At 35.3% G+C, this 23,547-nt stretch overlaps 2 protein-coding genes across 5 annotated transcripts; both read right to left on the minus strand.

Moving 5' to 3' along the window:
* Positions 1 to 1,087: 1,087 nt before the first annotated feature.
* Positions 1,088 to 7,314, minus strand: LOC147397388 (nuclear/nucleolar GTPase 2-like). Of its 4 annotated transcripts, none has more exons than XM_086452987.1 (12): positions 7,157 to 7,314; positions 6,733 to 6,983; positions 6,432 to 6,565; positions 6,180 to 6,309; positions 5,409 to 5,569; positions 4,991 to 5,092; positions 4,798 to 4,902; positions 4,519 to 4,647; positions 4,120 to 4,260; positions 2,535 to 2,635; positions 2,379 to 2,436; positions 1,088 to 1,546 (listed from the first exon to the last, which is right to left on the minus strand). In XM_086452987.1, the coding sequence occupies exons 2-12, from the start codon at positions 6,971 to 6,973 to the stop codon at positions 1,247 to 1,249; spliced, it is 1,602 nt and encodes a 533-aa protein (XP_086309113.1). In that variant the 5' UTR covers positions 6,974 to 6,983; positions 7,157 to 7,314; the 3' UTR covers positions 1,088 to 1,246. The 4 variants fall into 4 exon arrangements, with proteins under 4 accessions (XP_086309113.1, XP_086309117.1, XP_086309116.1 ...); XM_086452991.1 differs by having other exon boundaries at positions 6,733 to 6,995; positions 7,157 to 7,260; XM_086452990.1 differs by having other exon boundaries at positions 6,733 to 7,054; positions 7,157 to 7,226.
* Positions 7,315 to 9,022: 1,708 nt separating this feature from the next.
* Positions 9,023 to 16,469, minus strand: EIFISO4G1 (MIF4G domain-containing protein / MA3 domain-containing protein). The gene is made up of 9 exons (XM_086452997.1): positions 16,033 to 16,469; positions 13,911 to 13,982; positions 13,316 to 13,411; positions 12,464 to 12,643; positions 11,870 to 11,967; positions 11,215 to 11,302; positions 10,759 to 11,109; positions 10,427 to 10,669; positions 9,023 to 10,330 (listed from the first exon to the last, which is right to left on the minus strand). Exons 1-9 carry the CDS (start codon positions 16,222 to 16,224, stop codon positions 9,320 to 9,322), a joined length of 2,331 nt encoding a protein of 776 aa, XP_086309123.1. The 5' UTR covers positions 16,225 to 16,469; the 3' UTR covers positions 9,023 to 9,319.
* Positions 16,470 to 23,547: the final 7,078 nt, after the last annotated feature.

The following is a 23,547-nucleotide window of genomic DNA, read 5'->3' on the forward strand; positions in this document are numbered from 1 at the left end:
TTATAAACACGAAATCCCAATTATCGGATTTCATGTTTTAATAAATTCAGTTTTCCATCCAACCTGGTTAAAACAAATATCCCACAAATGTAGAAGAGTAGGGATAAGATGAAGAACACATAGACTAGAGTTTTTCAACGTAGAAAGCAACTCATGAAGGTTTATCTTCTCTTTGGGAAGCAAGTCCATTTGAACATCTTGAAGTCTGGTGTGTCCATTGATGCTATATTGTCAAGTTCCCTTGTTGATATGTACGTGAATGTAGGGATATTAATGCGTGGGTTAGGGTTTTTTGAGTCCATTTCAACGAAGAACTTGAGCTGTTAGAATTCAATCATCGGAGGTCATGCTAGACATGAGTATGGAACATAAGCATTGGAGGAGTATGAAAGAATGAAGAAAATTGGTGTTAAGCCGGATTACATCACTTGCTAACGTGTTAGCAGCATACTGCACATGGAGGATTGGTTGCAGAAGGCGAGATGTATTTTGAATCTATGGAGAGAATACTAGATTCATGCAGGGAGGGAGCATTATGCATCCATAGTTGACCTTTTTGGGAAAGCGGGTCAGATAAATTGACAAGGATAATGCCATTTGGGCCCGATGTTGTTGTGTTGGGTGCTGCATTGCTTGGTGCATGTGGCTTGCATTCTAGTTTGGAATTCGATTTGTTGCTGCAAAGGACTTGTACAAGGTGGAGCAAGACCATCCTGCAGTTTACTCAATGTTGTAAAAAATTCATGGTGATATGGGAGTATGGAGCAGAGTTATTGAATTGAGGAAGATGATGAAGGATGCGAGAAAGCTAAAGGTGGATAGCTGGATCTAGTAGTCTTCCTTGAACATCACGTGAAGGGATATGTATTAAGCATTAAATGTTCCCGAAAGCATTCAACTCAAGGTGTCTCATCTTCAGCCTCTGTTCCTCTTCCCTTAACTTTCACAATAGACATTAATTCAAGCTAGTCGTCAGGTTCTGTGGATGAATCTAAGCTTTGTTAATATAGGTCTTCATACTCATTGAGATGCAACATTTGCAAGTGAGGCCCATAGCATTCATATCCATTGCCTAAAGATAATGTGATAACGTTAAAAAAAATTACTTGCAGAAGTCAGGAAAGGGGACTCAAAAATCCTGTTTGCAACCACAAGGGAAATAATTTTACATGTCTTATCCCACTCAACATTTTTATCTTCTCCTTTTTCAAATCTCACAACTTAAAACAATACACACCAAAAAGATCTATGATATCGACTCTAAAAGCAGCTCAGATTTCTCTTCGCGCAACTCGTCCTCATTAAAGAGGTCTCTTTGAACAGGGACATGTTTTAGCTGTTGTGATGAAATAACGTTAGCGATGGCTCTGATAGCTGCCGAGGCTCGGTCATTGTCCACTGCTATGCCTTCGTTTGAGCCAATAGCTGTGGGTTCTTCCAACGGGCCATCTACTTGCTGAGGTGGGGGAACAAAGAAGGGAATCCGACCTCTCTGCCAGTCATGAAGGACCATCTTTGCTGCTGTCATCAAGTCGGGTTCACCACCCTGGACACAAACCCCACCAAGCATAAATAAAATACACTCATTTATTCCAGAAAAAATGGCATGTGCACACACGTGAAAAATAATTAAAACTAATATGCACAAGTCAACTTTTTTGGGTTAGGAATTTCAAGCTAAACATGACCCAAATGGATTAGCCATCCAAACTATCACTTGTTTATGATGGTAACCCCACCAAGATCTCTTCGTTTTTTTTATAGGTAAAAGAGATATATTACTAAAGACAGAGGTCAAGATGACCAGTTGCAAGTACAAAGTGGAACAAAAAGGAAAAAAAAAAAACTTACAAAGACCACAAGAAGTCCCACCTAAATACAAACTCCTCCAAGAAAACCCCTTTAACTAACCCCAACTTATGCCAAGATCACTTCGTTAGTTGGGGTATATCTGGCCATGCCTTATCTAAAATATTGGGATTGGACACATGAATCCTATTTTGCCATTCAAGTCTATCTTTAGACTTAGATCACCATATTTATATATTATTACAAGCATTCTATCTCTTAGACTCATTTCTCCTTGTGCATACTAAATTTCATGTAGCAACAATTTCATAGAAATTAAAATCATTTCATTAATAACGTCTTCATACATAAACAGAGCAAGGTTTGGGAGCCCAATTCTGAGGCAGTTCAAAACCTATCGCATTTGATCTAGCTTTTGAGTTTATAAAATGTTCATCCTTTAAACATACTCGGCTAAACTTTTCCAGTACTCCCGAGAATACCTTCAAATTTTCTAAGCACCGTCAAATTTAACAAAATTATTTATAATTGCAAATGCTGATTGTAAGCATTAGGAATTAGAAACACACCTTCAAAAGTTTTCCACTCAATTTGCATAGCTGGACGAGAAAGTCGTTATCATCAATCCTGAGAATAAAACAATAGTGAAAGTTTAGACACAAGAAAGCAGGGCAGAATAAAAAGAATCTGGGCATAATAAGAGAATAGAAATTTTGCTCACATACCAATCTTTTATCTTATATGCTCTTTCCAAATGCTCCTTCTTCACACGTTTCAGAACTTCCCCAATGTGTTCAGATGCATCTTCCAAGTTTGTAACACGTACCTGGTTATGACTCAAAATGTTTATGAAAACAATAAACAAATAAAAAGAAACTGGATAGCTTTGTGTAACAAAAATCAGTGTGAAAGCTGCAAAACTAGCTGCAATATTTCATTTCTAATTATTTAAGCAAGTTGTAATGGTTTTCGTGTCTAATTATCTAAGCAAGTTTTTTAAAAAAATAAGAAGAATTGGAAACAGATCTCCTACCAGAAAAGAAGATTGGAAACTGATCTATTGGTATGAGTTTGACTCAACCAAATTTTGGGTCAAGTTTTTGTTTCTTTGATGGGCCATTTTAAACTTGCCAATTGACTAAGAACTCGAATGTGTTGCCTTCCTTTGGTCAAGCTTTATTATGAACACCTTCGCCTCATTTTCACAAAAGGCTGTATAGGAACTATATTTTCATGTAATTGACACATTCATGACCATGATGGCTGGATAACTCAAATTTTCCAATTCTAGAAAACAATAAGAACACAGATGTTCTATCATTTCCCGAAATCAAAGATGTGTGGCTTTCGCACATACACAATCCAGTGTATGTGATGTAGGGTAGAACACACAAATCTGGACTAAGAGTACTGAAGAATCTCTATGTCGAGGGAAGAAAAGTCTTTTCTTTTATTAAACTTACTTCTTCACTGAATTTGTTTATTGGAGCTCCTTATATAAATAACTCCATAACAACTTAGAAACCTTCTAAAACACTAAAAAGTAACTTCATAATCAATCTATAACATATTACTAACCTTCTAAACCTATTAGAACTCAATTTGGACTTCTGATTATAACCTAAAGAATAAAAACGAATTTAAAACAAAAAACAAGTTTACAACTAACTAGGAAAAGAAATTTTCTAAAATTGAAATAAAAATTAACTAGGACTACTTAAGCAACTTAAAAAATAGAAACTCAATGAAAGAGAGATTCCTAAGAGAAGTTGGACTAGGTCTTGTGGACTGGTCAAAGCTTGAGTCAAGTTGACTTAGTCAATCCGAGTTGACTCAGCTTTGACTGATTTGACTCCGTCAATATTGCTGATTTCTTTCTTCTACGCATCTTTAACTCAATCATAGGTATTGAGATAAGTGTCAGCAAATCTATCCACATCAATATGTGTGTAAACATCCAATAAAAGTACATTGTAGTTGAATAATTTATGTTGATAAAATATGATATTCATATTAATATATTATTTTCTGTGATTTCTGGTATAAATAAATACCTTATTATCCTGCCATACATACCCTTCTCCAATTATGATGATATTTTGATGGTATACATGTATCAGGGTATCATAGATTCACAACATGATTCATTGACCTACTTGTTTATCGAAGGAGTATCGAGAAAGGCAAAAGTAATAAGTGGCAACCACTACTATTATAATTTCGGTAATGCTTCAAACTTAATTGTAAACAATTTTACTTTAGAAACAATTAAGGAATGCAAATAAGCAAGAGAAGCCACCAAGAACTTACCACCCCCTTAAGTACAATATCCGTTTCAGAATCACTATTTTGGTAAACAACTCCAGGGCAGTCTATCAAGAAAATCCGTTTTGTAAGTGTTATATATTGCCAGACTTTAGTTTCCCCTGGAATTGGAGCCACCTTGCAGACCTTCGTAAAGAAAAGATAACAAATACTTTAGTTAAGCTGGAGCACTAACCTAGTATCATTATCCACAATGAAGAATGAAACACATAAAAACTCGATATGAAATAAGACAATCAACTGAAGAATAGTTCCATAGAAAATTTCAAGTAAATCCATTAATGTATCTCACTATATTCAGCTATGGACAAAGTTCATTCACAGACAGAGTAAATTGATTAAAAATGCAATATCAATATCCAAAGTAACAAAGATGAAGATTACATTCTTTGTACGTAAGGTGTTGATAACTGATGATTTTCCAACATTTGGGTACCCAACAAATCCGACTGATATTGCTTGTTTGTCACTTTTTAAACGAGCATATTGCCTCAGTATAGATAGAAGGGAACCCTGTTAGAAACAAACACAAATTTAAAATAAGTAAATAAAAACACAGCATTTAATATAAAAAACAATAGCATGACAATGGAAATGTAATATTAAAGTAATTGCAAGATATACCTATAAAAAAAAGGTAATTGAAAGATATGTTAAAGATACCTTGCCAAATGATTTATTGACACTTGCATGGAATGCTAGAGTAGGGTATTCTTTCGATAACACTCGGAGCCATCCTTTCGTAGCCCAAGCCGGAACCAAATCACACTAAGGAAAAGGGTATCAAAATTGGATGATTGTAGAAAAAACATAAACCTCTAAATATCACACTTGATATATAATATAGAAAACAAACCTTGTTTAGTAGAAAAACCATGTGCTTATGCTTGCAATGTTCTTTCAAATGCCTCTCTAAGTGATAGCATCGTGTACCTTGTGGGTCCCTAGCATCCAACACCTATAACAGAGAGTGAAAAAGGAGGGATCTGAGAGAAAACAAATGGTCTTGTCTCACATGTACCACCACACTATCGGTAGACCTGTCTTATGATTTACCCTAACCGATAATCTAAACAGTAGCCAAGTTGTCAATAGAGGTGACTACAAGTCATGTTGCATTAATAATTCTAGCCAACAAGCCCTCAAATTTCAACCTCACAATATAAATAACTCAAACCTACATGCACACAAATGTAGATACACACGAGCACACACATAATAGGATCATTTTAAAACTTTATTGCAACAATATTTGACAACTAATAAATTCTGACCTGCACGACAACATCTGAAGAGTCTATAACCTTGTAGAGCTCACCCCAAATACGTTTACTTTGGCCCTTCTCAAACATTGTATGTCTAACCAAGTCCCTTAAACCATCTGCCTCACTTTCTTCAACAGACGGAACAGCTGTTGACTTCTGCTCGAAGGCATCTACAAATCAAGAAGCAAACATGATAAACTTAATTATCTTCTCAAACTAAGCAATGGCACCACTCACGTCAATTTGCAACATAAGTTGTTCCCATCTTGGCTTCCTATGCTATTACACATAAGTTGCAAACTAATTATAAGCCTTTTTACTTACTTTTACTCTATGCTAAAGGCCTCTTTAAAGGGAATACTAATATGAATTGGGGTAACTAGCAAAATAATTAAGAATTATTACCCCTCCCCCAAGAAAAAGCAATGGAAAAAATGTAAATAAACCCAAAGATATCTTTACTATTATAATGAGAGAAGACGGAGTAGAAGTGGTTCAATATCAAATTTTGGATTCCAAATATGCTCCCGCCTCAACATTTAAACTTAATATAATCAGGGTCATATTTATCAGGGTAATTTTGGTAAAAACCAAGAAAATTGCAATCTTACACCCTTAAAATCACGTTAGTTTGTTTTCAAAATTATAAAAATATCTTTTTTACTACGTAATCTTCAAACCCACCCTTTAGGTAATATTTAAGATTACAAATAAGCCCTTCAGATTACAAGTGCACATGCCACCTTCTAGTCGACTATAACACAATACAATTATATTTACCCTGAGATCCATCAGCTTTCTTAAGCAAAGATTCATAATCAGCTGCCAAGAGCCTTGGACGCTTTCTCTTCTTCTTTGGTCCAAATGCATCTTTAAAAGGCTCGGTATCCAGAAGATGAGCCCTAGCTTGCTTGAAATACCAAAAAAATACTAAAATTTTAGCAAAAGAAATATGTATATTTCAAGGAAAATGGATGTAAAATTACACAAATATCACAAACTTGAATTAATAAGCTTAAAAAAAATTAATACCTTTTGGTGATCGTTTAGAAGGGACATGGGTAGTTTCCTATCCTGCAAAATAACATTGTAGTTGCTCGACATTCGATTTTGGAGCTCTTCACGGAAAAATTCGAGCTCTTTCTGATTTACAACACGGGTATTTCCTAAAGTTCTCAAACACAACAAAAATTAAAATTCACACACATGAATTGCCCAAATAAGTTTGTTCATCTATGGGTAATTTCAGTTAAAATCTGTACATCGCTACAGATTCCAATTCAATCAGTTGTGTTTAAGAAAAAGTGAATTGAGGTAAAAAGATTTAACTTACCAAACCAACGACGATCGGGTTGGATTCGGGTCGATGGTAGCTCCTTCGACTGTAATTCGTGCTTCAAAACCTTTCCTTTACGATCACGTTTCGGCCTGGTGTTGTACATCTTGAGGCGCCGCACTGTTGCAGCGCTTCGAGTCTCTTTGTCTCCATTTCCCTTTCCATTTCCACGGTTGACGTCTAGCGAATGCTTTGGCTTACCAGATACATTAACCTTCCTTTCTTTCATTTTCACCATCTTTGTTCTTCTAAAAGAAGAACTCAAGAGAGAGAGAGAGAGAACAAAAACGTAGCTCGAAGAAGATAGCTTATAGTTCTACTGTGAACATAACGTGAACCCTAAACTGTAAACTTGGGAAACAAAACCCTAAACCTAAGATCTTAAAAAAAGAAGCTTAAACTGGATAAGATTTAGGTTTACCTGAGCTTGAGAGAGATGTCCGAAGTTAGGGTTTTCTTCGGTGAAAGGCAGAGGAAACCTTTTTAGGGTTTCCAAAGAGATGATCGTCGTCAGGAACCATGGTTTTTAAACTCGGTATATCGTCTCGTCTCGTTCAGCTCCGATACCGAGTTGACTCGGACGACACGTCTCGTCTCGCTCGCCATTGAGACAATGGTTTTTAACCATTTAAAAAATCTGAAAAATTCAGAAATAATTCCTATTAAAAAATAAAACCAAAAAAATATAAAATTAAAAAAAAAATCAATTTGAGGGTGAAAGAATAGAAGATTGAGGCACAACTTGTTTGTCTCGATTAACTCAGACAAGATTTTGAAAATCTCGTCTGAGACGTCTCGTTTAACTCGCAAGTTAAACACTTTACTGCGCTATCTCGTTCGTATCGTTGGTATCATCCGAGATAATTTAAAATATCGTCTGAGACAAGTCGCTTATCTCACAATACACGGTGGTCTCATAACACTTTGTGAGTTAGTCTCGTTGGACTTTGATATTAAGTTAACTCAGACGATACGTGTCGGTCTCGAATGAGTTTAAAAACCATGTTAGAACCCGAACAGGTTTTATCTATATTCAAACTCGTTCGAGACCGAGATGACTCGCACGAGTGAGATAGTTAATGTGAATCATTCATCACATTGTTTCGTCCGAGACTCGAGTCGTCTTATTCACTCTGTCGAGTCACCTCTGAATCGTCCACAATTTTTCTTTTTCTTTTTTTGTGCAATTTCTTTTTGTTCAATTCGGTGATTTTGTTTTAGAATCGTGATAATCTGACTTACCCACACAATTTTGACTTGCACGATTGAGATAGTTAATGTGAATCGTTCATCACATTGTTTCGTCTGAGATCTGAGTCGTCGTGTTTACTCTGTCGAGTCGCCTCTGAATTGTCCACAATTTTTCTTTTATTCAATTCGGTGGTTTTGTTTTAGAATCATGATAATCTGACTTACTCATGTGACATACTCAATCGACATCCCTAACGTGACACGTTCAAGAATAGTAAATCTGCATGCCTCAAGATACACAATTGCACTTTCCCAAAAAATTAGGGTATCCCAAGAAAATCATATATCCCAAGGTATACAGGTCTATAATTCAAAACATATCACTTCAGGATGCGTCAGATTGAGTATGCCACGTGGGTAAATCAAATTATCACGACTTTTTATTTTATAAGAACAAGAAGGAACTGTTTTCTAAGATGGAGAGAAAGCTGACTTTTGTTCTCTCTTTTCCTGTTTCTATCAATCCAAATAGAGTGAATCTTGCAAATCCCAAAACCCAGTAGACCTCTCTAACGTAATCCAAACAGAGAGAAATAGAATGATTCAACTCTGTCTCTTCGAGGACCGAGCCGTTATGGTTTTAAAACTCGCTATTCCGAGTCTTGTCTTTTCTCCCCCTCGATACCTCGATGATTCGATCATGTTTATATTATATTAAATTATTAAATAATAAACTTTTGCTAACGCGAGATTTTGCCTTTTATGAGCAAATTCGATGACATACATGTAAAATGACCCAAATGCCCTCATATTTATATCTGAAGCCAAAACCCTTTTTTATTACTAAAATTAATAAAAATATTTTAAATCGACAAGTAGAAAAGAAGTATGATCTGCCCAAGCAAAATTAGGGAGAGAGATAGAGGCACCCTTACACAGGGGATCTGTGAAGTTCAAGTCAATTGCTATCATTTCCTCCCTCTTCAGAGAACTGTAGAAATGAAATTAAAGGCATAATCAAAGAAAGATGAAACTGGGGCCAATCCCCAATATACATCATACCATCCACAATCTGGAAAATTTAACAGAAACTAAATTACTCAATCCTCAAAATCAAAATTTAATTAAACATAAGACTGGTTCATACTTGAGGCCTTGTTCATCTCTATCATCACTCAGCTGAAATTCATGGCCTCTCTCTCTCTCTCTAATAAACTCTCACATGACCTCAGGAAAATATACAACTCAATAAAATAACTCAAAAGGGGTAAAAGCTAAAAATGAACAACAAAATTAAATTAAATTAAAAAAAAAAAAAAAAAAAAGTTTGGTTTCTCAGCTTACATAATCTAAATAACAGAACTACCCATCACAATTAAAGGCACATTTTGAATCAAGAAAGCAATTCCTTACAGGCCTGGATCTCAGCTCCCTGCGCACTCAACACAGCCCGACTGGAAGGGCTTGTGCTGATGCTTCTCATTGTACCATCAAAAATAGCCCTCTGGAACATGGGATCTTCAACCTTCTTTAGGACCTCCTTCACCATCTTGAAGTCGAGAGATCCAGACAGGACCAATTTCCCCATAATCTCGCCAAAATTGTTGGGTGCTTTCGGTATATCAATGCCAATGTCATCCAATATCAAACTATAATGCAGACATCCTGTCCCAATGTCCCTAGCAGTCAAAAGCTTCTTAGTGAACAAGAAGTCGAGGAGCTTTGCAACCGGTTCTACCAAGGGTGGGCTCTCCTCTAGTCCAAGTGTTATAGCTTCCTTGACTACCTCAGGATGGTATTCAGGAGCTTTCAGCTCCTCCACACACTGCAATGCCTCATCCAGAATGAGGACATTGAAATATTCCTTGAGAAGAGAAACCGTCTTCTTACTAAGTTCAGCAGGATTTAATTTTGTCACAGGAGCTGACTTTTTCTCCAGAGAAGGAACCGCAGATGCCGATGGACCAATGGGTTTGGTAGGACCAGGGCTTTGTGCCAGAGAGTCGCCACCTGTAACTAAGCTGGAAGGACGAACTGCGGGGGCACCACTGCCCTGCAACAATGCGCTTGTCTTACCTGCCATCGGGCCACCACTACCCTGTGGTAACATCTGTGAGTTGAGGGATGTTGACTTGCCGACCAAGGAAGATTGAACGCGTCCTGCAGACTGCATTGCCACAGACCGGTTACGAGGAACCTCCCAATTTTCATTGTCAATCCCGGGCATCTTCCTGGTTCCAGGCATTCCTGGCATCATTCCTCCAGAGCCAGGTCGGGTGATGGGGAAGCCTCCTGCACCAACACCACCACGACCACCACTTCTCAGGCTGGCAGTCGCACCAGGACGCAAACCAAGATTCTTCTCTGCCTCCGAATGGATTTCAGTGATGGTCTTGGCCTTAATCTGCAAACCAAGGGAAACAATAGGATGATTGGGGTAAAAAAATAAAGGTAACAGAAATGATCAATCAGAAAAGGCACACGAGATTTAGAAATTTACTTCTTCACGCCTGGGGACCCAGTTGTTAGCCCGCAAATCAAGAACATCACGGACCATGAACTTAAGCCGTGGTGCCAATTGAGGGTGTGCTGTCAGCTCCTTCAGTCGGTTGAAGTAAGCATCATTGAAGCGCCGAGACTTTGGGCTCTCATCTAACTGCTTGCCAATGGTATTGAAGAAGTAACATATGGCCTCAACGTTCTCCTCATCTGGACAAGTCTTACCATCATGTCCCAGCAGCACCTATTTAACACAACCAGCAGATATAAGGCAGAGATCTCAAGGTATCTGAAAGGAGGAGCTGAGAAGAGAAAAATAAATCAAATAATCACCTGAACAATATGATGAACAATTTTCTCGGGCACCATCTTCTGCTTGAGAAGTTCCCCAATAAGGCGAATGTTCCCAAGAGTGCGCAGCTTCACCATTCTTTCTTTATCCCTACGTTCCAATTCTTGCTCAGGAGCGGTCATCTTCCTGATCTCCGCCCTCAGACTTTCAGAACCTTCGAATGCCTCCTGACAATTATTCAAGAGAATTCGCTTGAACGTGATTTCTTTCCCACCAGGTTCATCAGAAGGAAATGGTGGAAGATTTTCGTTGAGATCAGAACATAACAGAGCATACATGGGACAAAATGTGGGCTCCAGCACAGCCTTATCAAAAATCAATGAAATAACACCCTGCATCATTACAATCATACTCATGAATTCCACATGCAACTAATGGGAAACTAAAAGATCTCAGCGAAACATGGTGAAGGCAAATTCTGTAAGAAAAAGGGGAACCTTTAAGATATCTGGTGTCGTGATCCCAGAGTCGATTAGTTGGCCCTTAAGAAGATCAAACTTCTCAGGGGTCAACTTGTTCAGTATACTGCAAAAAAAATAGGAAACAATATGTGATCACAACACAAATCACAGATATAAGATGGACAGCTAAAAAACTAGCATGTAGAATTTGGAGAATTCAAAATACACTTTTTTAGAGCTGTTATTGGCACCCCAACTTTGACTCATTACAACCTGATTTCTTAAATTATTTACCACCCCAATTAAAGATTAAAACACACTCTTCAAACGTTACAAAGGTTTGGCTCAAATTATAATCTCAACATTACAAAACATTGTAACACTCATTCAAACAATTATGATTAGGCTGGAATAAAATCCTAAAAATAGAAATCTAGCAAAAAAATTGAGAGCGCTTCTATTTGCACGCCAACTTTTACATATTCTCAACCATTCACTTATTTTCTTTGTTTTTAATTGGGATGCAATAAGTAAAAGTTGGGGTGACAATAGCAGCACTCTTTTTTTCTAATTACTATTTGTGCTGAATTGAGCCTTGGGTTCTAGAAACGCAAACAAGCCCTGTTTAAGAATTAAATAGTAAGACAGCACATGCACATGAGATAAAAATAGAAATGTTCATAACCCCCACCCTTTCACTGTCTTCAAGACACGTTCTTTCTCAGAAAGATTCCCCCTTCGAGCTGACCATGGTGCTTCAGCCTTGACAAGAGCAGGAGCAGGTCCCACCTGGTAAAAAGAGAAAACAAATAAAAATGAGAACAATAGCCAAATAGCATCCATGCATGCCAAAATATACATAAACAAGAACACAGTATTTAAAGCGAGAGAGAAAAAATCTCAAAAAGCTCAACCATAGGATAAAACTGTGCAGTAAATAACATAAAGCAGAAAAATGATTCAAAAAACATGACTGTCATAGATCTTCCCTCCTCTTAAAACTAAGCTCAACCTTTGGATTGGTAAGGATCCTACAAATGATCACGACTAGCATTTGAATCTTAAAGCAATGGAAAAGCAAAGCAAAAGAGAAACACCAAGGTCCACAGATATAGACAACGGAAAAGCAATTAGTTGCTTATCCAGCAAACTCCAAAATAAAAATCACACCTTGACCAGCAAATAACATCAATACACAGGAAATCAGTTTCACAAGATAGCATAAGGATGGGAACAAGAAAATTATTATACAAATCAATTAGATAATGCCATAAATGCTCATTACCCCTTTGCTAGAAGATATGTGAGCCCTTGAAAACTGTGTGTTTAGTTGTTCTTGGCGATTATTGGTATCTCGAATTGTTTCCCAGGACCGCTCATCAACAGAAGCAGGTAATTGTGCTGATCGTCCATGCCAATCACGGTTGTCTGGCTCAGTATAACGACTTTGAGGTTGAGGTTGCACCTAGGGACAAAGGAAAAGGTGTCAAGACAAAGTGCTACACCAACAAGAAGTATGCAGAAAACAACATCACTATCATCATCAACTGTGCTAGATTCCGGCTAATTTGAGGTTAGCAGCATTAATCATTTTCCATGCTTTTCAAACAAAGAAGCATAAATTTCCATAGAAAGCACTTGACTTCTGTTCTCATAAGTCATATCGTAACACAATCACCAGAAAAACACTAAATAATAAATCCAGATTAACAGAGGCGAAGCTAATAAGGAGTTGGCGAGGGCAATTGCCCCCACAGAACTTTGAGACACCCCTATATTTCAACTAATTACATGCCCCATTTGTCCCCACTCCCTCACCTCTCTCTCCCCATTTGCCCCCACACCCTCACCTCCCTCCAATTCCCCCCCCCCCCTCTTTTTTTTTCAATTTTTTGTTGATGACATTGCCCCTTGACCAGGCCTTCTCATATATTAATTGTAAATGACCTAAATATCCTTTTCCAACCAAAAACCTCTGAATTTCTAACTAAAACCATTCATCTTCAAGTTCTTCAACTATACAACTAACCATAGTTTGTCCCCACTACAAGAAAATCCTGGCTACGCCCCTGCAGGTTATCATTTCTTATATACAAGAGGAGTTAGACAACTCATAATTAGATACAAAGAACCTTACATTGGCATCTCCACGGCCCCAGTTCTGACCTTCACCAAAGAATTCAGCTTCAATTTCTTGTTTGAGCTTCAGTATATCCTCCGGGGCACTAACAACCTATGGGATGGAATAATTATAGAACCGGTCAAAAACAATAAGATGTAAGAAACCAGCACTGGATTACATGATTACAACACCAAGGAACTTGGCCCTAAAAATGGTGAGAAGTCTAAATTAACATGGAAAGATAAATTGGAAAAAAAAAAGTTCAATATACATAGTGATATCTTGGAAAAAAAATTACAAAGATTACATGTTCTATTATTATTAATTAACCTGAAATAATAAAAAGGAAATTGGATAAATGTTTCTTAATGATTTAAGAAAACAGATCCACTTAGTTTTTCCAAAATGAAAGGATCGTAAAAAGATACAAGAAAAAAAAATGGAACAATTTGGGAAAGGAGTGACCATGCAAAGGCATAAAACATGAATAAGAAACAAATAATTTCATTAATCACAACTTTCCATTTATTGCATATCCCTGGATTATAATATGTTTTTCTCATTAATTAACAACACACACAAGTATCAAGTCAAAAAATAGAATATTCACCTCCCTAATTTGAAGAAGTTGGTCTCGGGAGTACCAAACACGCTCGCGATTCTCAAACCTTGTGTCTCCTGACTATAAAAGCAGAACCATAGAAGTCAGTGACAACATTTCCTAGATTTTGTATTTTGACCAGATTCCATGAACAACAAAGGATATGATGAACAAAATATTGAAAGAAAAAATAATTAACCAGATGAACAAATACCAATAAACATGTTATTGATTGAAAACTAGCCTACAAATGATGAATTTAGCTAACATAAGAAGCAATCACCCAAAAGAGGAACCCTGAACAGTTGACCTAAGAATCCGACTTTGAAGCGGCCAGGCCGCTTCAAAATTTTGGAAGAACCCTCCTCGTAACCATAGTCACCAAGTCGGGGTTCGGGAATAAGTCAACAAGGGGAAAATTTGACAAAATCAGGAAACATTGAAAAAAAGTCGGGAAAAAATCGAGCTAGATTAGGGCTATGTAATTGTTCCTACTAATGGCTGTTTTCACATTAAATCAACAAGTTCCTTATTAAACTAGAATGATTAAGCAAGAGTTCCCATGTTGATATCACTTGTGCATCCATCCAAAGCGAGTAAGCACAGATTCACAACATATTCAAGGTTTATACTACTCAAAATATAAAAAAGACCACAATTATGTGCCATTAACACATCAAATCAATGTCCTTCTCATTTGCATCTTCATTCTTATACATATTATTCGTGATTTAATCACGAATTTCATAAAAGTCACGTATTATTGAAAAAGTCGGATTAAATCAGTGAAGGAAAAAAGTCACAATTAAATCGTGACTTTTTCAATAAATCGGAGACTTTGGTGACTATGCTCGTAACATAACACGAACTTTTTGTGTTTATTTTACTCCCCTACTTTTCCCTTCATATTTGGGATACCTCCTCGGAGATACCACATGTAATCTAAAAGACAGGGTTCTTTTGAAATTATGAAGCAGGATGGGTGCTTCAAAGTTTGTCTGTCATCCTAAATAGGCACCAAGCTACAAGCCAAAACTACATTTATCATTTTGAAGGTATAATTGGCAGTCCAGCTGGTGAATGCCGATACACCACTTGGAGAAGACCGGACAGATAAAAGATTCTCATATAAAAGTAAAGTTCCTATCAAACTGATACATTTTGGTCCAATGGTAGATTAAAAGTGGGTCAATCATGATAAGGTAAAAATTACTAAAAATACAATAAAAACAAAATTTCAGCTTGCTGCGAAACTAGAAGTGTACCAAAAACAAGGTAAAAAATATTATTAAAATTTCTTGTTGGCCACGATTTTAATTCTCAGACGTTCAAACACAAATTCTACACAACCAGAAGGATTGTGGCACAAAAAAAACTCAAAGCATTGAAGGTGCCACATTGGTGAGGTGGTAAATTCTCTACATGGTACTACCCCAAAGACCTGTGATCAAAGCCCCGTCTTCACACTAGAACCTAACCTTAAACCACAAACAAAAAATAATTTTTGTTTAAAAATAATAAATAAAAAAAAGCATTAAAAATGTGGCAACGAGGGCACACGAAAAACTTTATGACAATGTTTAGGTTATCACTTTGTTCCAGAAAAAGGAGAAGAAAAAAAAAAAGCCATTTCTGAAAGCAATTTTTATAGGGTTTTTTTTTAAGTTCTTGGTTGCAAAAAGGTATCTTTTTTCTGGTGCAGAAACAGCAATCCAAATTGCTTCTTTTTATTCTATATGAGACTTTTCAATCACCATCCCATCTTTCTGCTGTACAGTAGTACAGTCAGAAAATAAGATCGAAATGTTCAATCTTTCATCACAAAAAACAAACTAGTAATTATAATTCAAAGATGTGTAAGCCAATATAGATCAATCGAGAAGGATGAACAATCAGAAAGTTTAAATCTGCTAAAAACAACAAAAGGATCCAATACATGCAGATAATCCACAAAATTACACATGAAACGGAAAAAAACATCAATTCAAATCGATCAAAAAAATAAAAATAAAGCATCTTGATCAAATAACCAGTACAAACATAATCAGCAAAGAACGATCCAAAATCCATTAAAAATGAGATTTTTTTTTTCAACTTAGATCCGCAAAAGAAAGCTAGGGTTTTTGCCAACCTTGATAGACATAGTAAGAGGAGCGCCGCCATGAGGACGAAGAAGCTGGAGATCAGAGGACGAAGAACCACCAGCAGCGCCGCCTCCACCACTAATATCGAAAGAGGAGTCGAAGCGAGGACCAATGAGTCTGCTACCTCGGTTGCCTCCACCACCAGGTCTTAAGTTCAAAACCGTCGTATCTGACTGCATAACTCGATCTCTCTCTCTCTCTCTCTCACTCTCAATCTTTATCAGGAGAATCTCCACCGTTCGATCTTGGAACTATAGTAAGAGAAACAGCGTTACGGGACACTGAATCAGAAGGTATATAAAGGGAATTTCTGGTAAAGAGAAGGCGAGAAGAGAGGAAGAAAGTGGAAAAGATGGAGACCCCTCAGTCTCTATCCTTTGCCTCTCCGCTGCCGCAAAGAGAAAAAAAAATTAATAATGAATAGAAGAGATACGGGAGGAAGCGAGGCTAAGAGAGACAAAACCCTTTTCATGTCGTTTTATTGTACAACGTCGTTGGACAAAGGGGTCCAACAAACGGCTGAAATGGTGAGATTCCCCTAGTTGTTCTGATACTAATCTCGATAAAAACTTTAGTTCTCGATTCATCCTTTCGTTGGACGCTCAGTGTCCATCGTCAGTTGACGCAAAAAAAAGCAGTACCCCCCCATCGCCTTACATCGTTTTTAGTACTTGAAAGAAGCTGTTGTCAACCTTCCAATTCTACCCTGATTTTGTGATATTTGTCTTTTAAATTTTAATTGACAGATCTAACCCTGTTAATTTAATTAAAAAACAAGGCACTTAAAAATGTGTACAAGTGAAAGTCATTCTCAAATTTTCTCATGATTAATGATGGAGGGACCTCAAACAGGAGGACAACGGGTGGTGGCGCATGTATGTTTGTAGATGCATTTTTTTGAGATACAAGTAAAATGCATCTACTAACATACGTTTGCCATCACGTCAAGGTGTCCCCATGTGTCTTCCGATGAAGTTACTCTAACACGACTTCAAACTTAAAGAAAATCTCATATATATATATGTGGGTCCCATTCGGCACCCAACCATTTACCAAATCATTTTTTCTTTTATTAGAAGGATACCTGGGCCAGTTTGCACGCATCATTTGCCCAGCATATTTTGTCCTACATGAGTTAGAAGTTTTGGAATAGACTGATTTTTTGTGAGAATGATCTCTATGGTGAGGAGATAATCCTCACCAAAAATCAGCCAATTCCAAAACTTCTAACCCCATCACAAATGGTTTACAAAAAATGGACGGTTCACGATTTTCAACTTGTAAACATGGGGTTAGAAGTTTTGGAATGGGCTAATTTTTTTGTGAGAACAATTTTATAACCGTAGAGATCATCCTCACCAAAAATCAGCCCATTCCAAAACTTCTAACCCATGTAGGACAAAACATGTTGGGCAAATGGTTGGGTAAATAAAGGGTGCTGAACATTTCCCTATATATATATATATATACCCAACATTTTGCCCAATAATTTGTCCAACATGTTTTGTCCTATATGGGTTAGAAGTTTTGGAATAGGCTGATTTTTTGTGAGGATGATTTCTGTGGTGAGGAAATCATCCTCACTAAAAATCAGCTCATTCCAAAACTTCTAACCCCATCACAAATTGTTTACAAAAAATATACGGTCCACGATTTTTCAACTTGTAAACATGGGGTTAGAAGTTTTGGAATGGGTTGATTTTTGGTGAAGATGATATTTTAACCCATGTAGGACAAAACATATTGGGCAAATTGTTGGGTGCTGAACATTTTCCCATATATATGTATATATATATATGGGTCTCGTTCGGCACCCAACCATTTGCCCAACATGTTTTGTCCTATATATATATATATGTGTGTGTGTGTGGGTCCTGTTCGGCACCCAACCATTTACCCAACAATTTGCCCAACATGTTTTGTCCTACATGGGTTAGAAGTTTTAAAATGGGCTGATTTTTTGTGAGGTGATCTATATAGTTAGAAGATCATCCTCACCAAAAATTAGCTCATTCCAAAACTTCTAAATCACAAATGATTTACAAAAAATGGATGGTCCACAATTTTCAACTTGTAAACATAGGGTTAGAAATTTTGAAATGAGCTGATTTTTGGTAAGGATGATCTTCTAACCGTAGAGATCATCCTCACCAAAAATCAACTCATTCTAAAACTTCTAACTCATGTAGGACAAAATATGTTAGGCAAATGATTAGGTAAATGGGTGGGTGCTGAACATTTCCTTATATATATGGGAGTGGTTCAGTAACCCTAAAGTTTGCCAAACATTTTTCAAAACATAAGTTAGAAATTTTGTAATGAGCTGATTTTTTGTGAGGATGATCTCTATGATGAGGAGATCATCCTCACAAAAATCAGTATATTCAAAAACTTCTAACCCTATCAAAAGTGATTTACAAAAATTGGACGGTCTACGATTCTTCAATTTGTAAATTAGGATTAGAAATTTCAAAATGAGCTGATTTTTGGAGAGGATGATCTCGTCATCACACACACACACACACACATATATATATATATCAACATTAAAACACCATAAAGAAAATAGGATTTTAAAGAGGTTTAACTTCAAGATGATGAGATTTCGTTAAAAAGAAAATCAAAATAAAATTTTGTAATAAATTTTTTTCTAAATCTTCTCGAATTTGTTTGATTTAATCGAAATGAAGCTCTATCAAATAATTATTGAATTAACACTTTGTTACTACTACTACTATAGGTATGATAGTGATCTTGGATTGGATTTGAATTTAGATTCACAACTCATAACTCAAGAGCAAACTTAAGTTTCAATCTAATATAAAGCCTATTTTATTTGAGCTTTGACTGACAATATAATGCCAATGAATAAAAAGCTTATACTTTTAATGTGTTCCATTCTAAACAAATTATCAATTTCGAGCGAAAAAACAATTAGTTTCATATCCAATTTGCATGACTTGATATTGTGATCAATTTCTTAAATTTAAAATAAATAAATAAATAAACATTCACAACATGGGATGCCTATCATGCATTAATTCAGTTGATTTTCTCGAGATAAGCATCCGCATCAGATGTGTCTAATACACCTGATTGTGTGCAACTTGTTTGATTAAAAAATAACAGATTCATTAGAAAAGAAAGGGAGAAGGGCATTTAATCAAAATATAAGATTTTAATGATGAGGGGTATGATCGTACTTTCAATTTTTAATATAAATATATTTTGCGAGTGTTCTCGAAATCTCGTTTTCCTAAGACGATAGAGATCCGAATCATAGTGTTTGATTGTTCGCCATATCGTCCTGTGGGACCCACCAATCTTCCAATCAAAAGTTCACTGTACCACGCCATGCGTCAACGAGTCATTTATTCAATGCTACACGAGGACTTCTTAGCGTACACGTGTCGCACCAGTTGTTCCCTTAAGAGCAATTTCATCGGTGGTAATGGTGGGCCTATCAGTTAGTCAGCTTTAATGGTCTTTCAACATTAGATAAAAAATGAAAATAATGTCTGGATCCAACAGCTGAAATTCGTCCATATAAACATTTCGTATTACAGGATACATCGAAACCCCTTTCAGATATTTTCACACGTGTTACTAAGTCAGAGTCTCAAATTTCTTATTTTGCGACGTGGTCGAGACTTGGGAGAGTTTCCCACCAAACTTTGATTCTCCCAATAATTTATTGAGAAACCCTTCCCTGACGCAAAGCAAAACCTCGAGATTTATTACGAATCCCGAAGACTTGTTTTACTAAATGGGAAAATTACCGACTTTTTTTTAGGGACTTTTTTTCTCTTGAAATACTCTCTTAGTCCCTAGGTCTTATCTCACCTTTATAATATTTTTGAAATACACAAACTATCATTTTCTCATATTCTTCATTTAGATTTTTCAACGGTGATTGTGATCATTTTCTGACAGGTAAAGTCAGGATTTTTGTTTAGGGTGACAAATTATAATCTACTTATAAGATTGAAGTCCTTGAATTAAGGGATATTTATTAGAAGTTAAAGAAAAAGTGCATTTAAGTTATTTCTTGTTAGTCTATTAAAAAAGACCTCATTTCTTAAATTATTTATCCCACTCCAATTAAATATTAAAACACAGCATTCAAACATTACAAAGGTTTGGTTCAAAATATTATTTGAGATTTAAAAAATATTATAAATCTCGTTCAAACAATTTCAACCATTTACCTGTTTTCTTTATTTTAATTAGGGTGTAATAAGTAAAAGTTGTAGTGTCACTAGATACTCTCTTAGTTTCAAAACATGAATATTCATCAAAATGCGAACATACCCCCTTTTGATCTCACTCTTCCCTAATATATTAATGCAAAATGATCTCATTACCCTTATTTTCAACTTGAAACCAAGCCCTTTGATTTCTCTTTCCAAATTTGATTATATTCAACCTATTTAGTGTAGTTTTTACCGTAGTCTTCAACCTTGAGATTGATATACTTTAACCTTCAAACCTAAAGAAAAATATAGGATTATACGATTCTTCGATAGAAAATTTTACTATCTTTAACAAGGGATTAAGGCAAGGTAGTGATGAATTTAAGATGAAGACAAATAAATTATAGTTAATTTGCTATGAGGACTGAAGAACTTGAAAAATATTGGATTTTTAAAAAAATTAAAAAAAAAAATTGGTTAGTGGTTGAAAATAAAGGAAAATTTACGCCATTTTTTGTTAGTTTGGAAAATAAAAACAAAGTTAAAGGGGCATGTCATCAATTTGAAAATAAGGGTATCTTAAATATTTGCCAAAATATAAAGGGGTTATCCAAAATTATGGGGAGGACAAGAAGGTCAAAGAAATATGTCATTAGTTATATAATTTAGGGGTATCTCAAATATTTACCAACACTTAGAGGGGATGTCTAAATACACTAAAAAGTTTAGGGGGCCAAAAGAACTGAAAAATAAGTGGGGGCAACACTTTAGACAAAGGGAAAGGGGGCAAAAGAAATTGCATGTATTTTAAAACATGGAGGTAGGGGTGTCAATGGATAGTTGAAAATTCGAATTTGATTTGAATTCGAATTCCAAAAATAGGATATTATCCAAAAAATTTAGATATCGGATTTGAATTCAGATAGTTTTATATATTCAAATCCTTATCAGATATGAATTTAGATATTAACATATTAAATCTGATAATATCCAATTCAAAATAATATATAATAGGTTTTTTCTAAAAATGAAAAATCAGTTGGACAAAGAAAATTTGGTTATATATATATATATACAAATTATTCGAATTCTAATCGGATATTTTCATATTTGAATTCAGGTAGAGTTTTAGAACATCCATCGGATACAAATTCGAATTCAGATATTAGATAAAAAATTTGAATTTGAATTTGGATTCGGATATTGTTGTATCTAAACTGATAAGTAGTTGTTAACAACCTTACAGGGAGACAATACAAATAAGCTACAAGTACAGAGTATTAAAATGAGTTGATAAAGTTCGAGGGGGGGGGGGGGATGGGGCAACTACCCCTGGCTCCGCTCCTAATGTCCAACGATCTTCGATCATTTATGATGATCTTTGATTATGAATGACAAATGGATAATGATATTATCTTAATTTTGAACATTTAGACTTTTTTTTTTCCAATGTTTTATTAAAAAATAATGAAAAACGAAGTTGAGATTCTAATTTATTTATGACTACATTGTAACTTTTGATTTGCAACAATGATTATATGCAATTTGGGTATTTCGAGGAGATTTAACAAGTATCAAACCGGAATAAATGAAAGAAAAAAAAAAACGAAAAAAAAAAAAAAACTATTTCACATTATAGTGTAAAATTCACCACTTAGTGTTGAGTTCACCACTTTTTATTGTCTAGATCAACGTTTAATAATTATTGAGTTTGAAGTTTTTTCTTTTAATGAACTTACTGTCAAACTTGACAATAATTAAATGTTGAACTAGACAATAAAAAGTGGTGAACTCGACATTAAGTTGTAAGTTCGACAATAAAAAGTGGTGAACTTGACACCGTAAATGAGATCGAGATTTTTATTTTTTATTTTTAAATAAATTTGATACCTACCAAATCCTCTCGAAATACTCAATATGCATAAATAATACTTGCAAATAAAAAAATTATAACATAATTATAAATAAATAAAATAGAATCTCAACTTCGTTTCTCGTTTTTTTATAAATCATCGAAATAAATATAAAAAATACATCTAAATGTTCAAAATTAAGAGAATATCATTCTCCATTCGTCATTCATGACCAATGATCATTGAAAATGATCACAATTGCCATTGAAAAACCTAACTATGTGAAGAAGATGAGAAAGGGATATTTCTAAGACACTATAAACGTGAGCTTAGGTCTAAGAAAATAAAATTTTACTAAATGGACTATTGAGAGTCCGCCAAAAACTTAGGGATTATTTTGAAAAAAGTTCATCCACCAAGGTCTTATAAGTAATTTTCCCAACAAAATTATCCATTTCTTGTGCCTTGTAAAAATGAACTTTTACATTTAAATCAAGAATAATGATTTTTTGATGCCCCTTCTCATACACCCCTTGGCGTGGCATGTGCTAGAACCATATATTTCCTTAGGATACATAACTACACAAATCTATGGAGATGTATAGTTATGAATCCCGAGGGAAATATGTGGTTCTAGCCCATACCACATCAAGGGGCATATGGGGGTGTCAGAAAATCACAACTCTTAAAAAGTGTTTTAAAAATCGGACCAGACTAATAATTAGACTAGGGTCAATATGTATATTTAAGTATTTTGGTTCAATTTGCAAAGAACTGATATATGATTTAGAATTGTCAATTTTTTTTATTATGAACCGAAATTACTTATTGACTTTTTACTAAGCGCTATTGAGCTAAAATGGATTACCGCAATGGCAATCCAACACCACAACCCTTTAGATTTCATGAAAAATTTAAGATATAAAATGAAATTTCAAAATTTTTTTTTCTTTTGGGATTGCTTCGGACAATTATAGAACTTTCAAATTAACATTAAAATTCAACACTATAAAATTACCATTTTTTTTAATTCATAGAATTTTGTCCTCTACAACCTTTCAGATCAATGATCCGTAGTAAGAGTTGAAATCTTACTAAAGTAGTAAGACTAGTCAAACTCCCCTTCTCTTGCCCTTCCATAATCTTTGATCTTAAAGAGGCAAACTAGGCAAGCCAAAGTCCCCTAAAACCCTAACCTTCAACTAACCTGTTGATTACTTCAATACCATTTTGGTTACTTGGTTTGAGTTTCAAGGTTTGAAAACTCTTGTAAGAGCCAATTTAAAAGTTATAAGAAAAGTTACAAGAGTAGAGAATCAGAATTGATGGGTGTAGAAGTAAATAACAAAGAATTTGACTTTCCTAAATCTTATATTTTAATTAATTAATTAATTAATTTTTCATATTATATATAAAGAGAGAAATTGATTCGACTGAATTATACCCCGATTGAGTC

The sequence above is a fragment of the Akebia trifoliata genome, chromosome 8, assembly GCF_017979445.1.
Source record: "Akebia trifoliata isolate Shusen 1 chromosome 8, ASM1797944v1, whole genome shotgun sequence".
In the NCBI taxonomy this organism is placed as follows: Eukaryota; Viridiplantae; Streptophyta; class Magnoliopsida; order Ranunculales; family Lardizabalaceae; genus Akebia; species Akebia trifoliata.

Bases quoted from the DNA above. Each gene is read 5' to 3' on its own strand.
- LOC147397388 (XM_086452987.1), bottom strand. From the start codon at position 6,973: ATGGTGAAAATGAAAGAAAGGAAGGTTAATGTATCTGGTAAGCCAAAG. The intron at 6,310-6,431 runs GTATTAATTTTT...TGGTATTTCAAG, and splicing joins TTCTAAACGATCACCAAAAG to CAAGCTAGGGCTCATCTTCT. The intron at 5,093-5,408 runs GTCAGAATTTAT...TCTCTGTTATAG, and splicing joins CTTCAGATGTTGTCGTGCAG to GTGTTGGATGCTAGGGACCC.
- EIFISO4G1 (XM_086452997.1), bottom strand. From the start codon at position 16,224: ATGCAGTCAGATACGACGGTTTTGAACTTAAGACCTGGTGGTGGAGGC. The intron at 11,303-11,869 runs GTGGGGGTTATG...TTTTTTTTGCAG, and splicing joins GTCTTGAAGACAGTGAAAGG to TATACTGAACAAGTTGACCC. The intron at 10,331-10,426 runs GTAAATTTCTAA...CTTGGTTTGCAG, and splicing joins GGGTCCCCAGGCGTGAAGAA to ATTAAGGCCAAGACCATCAC.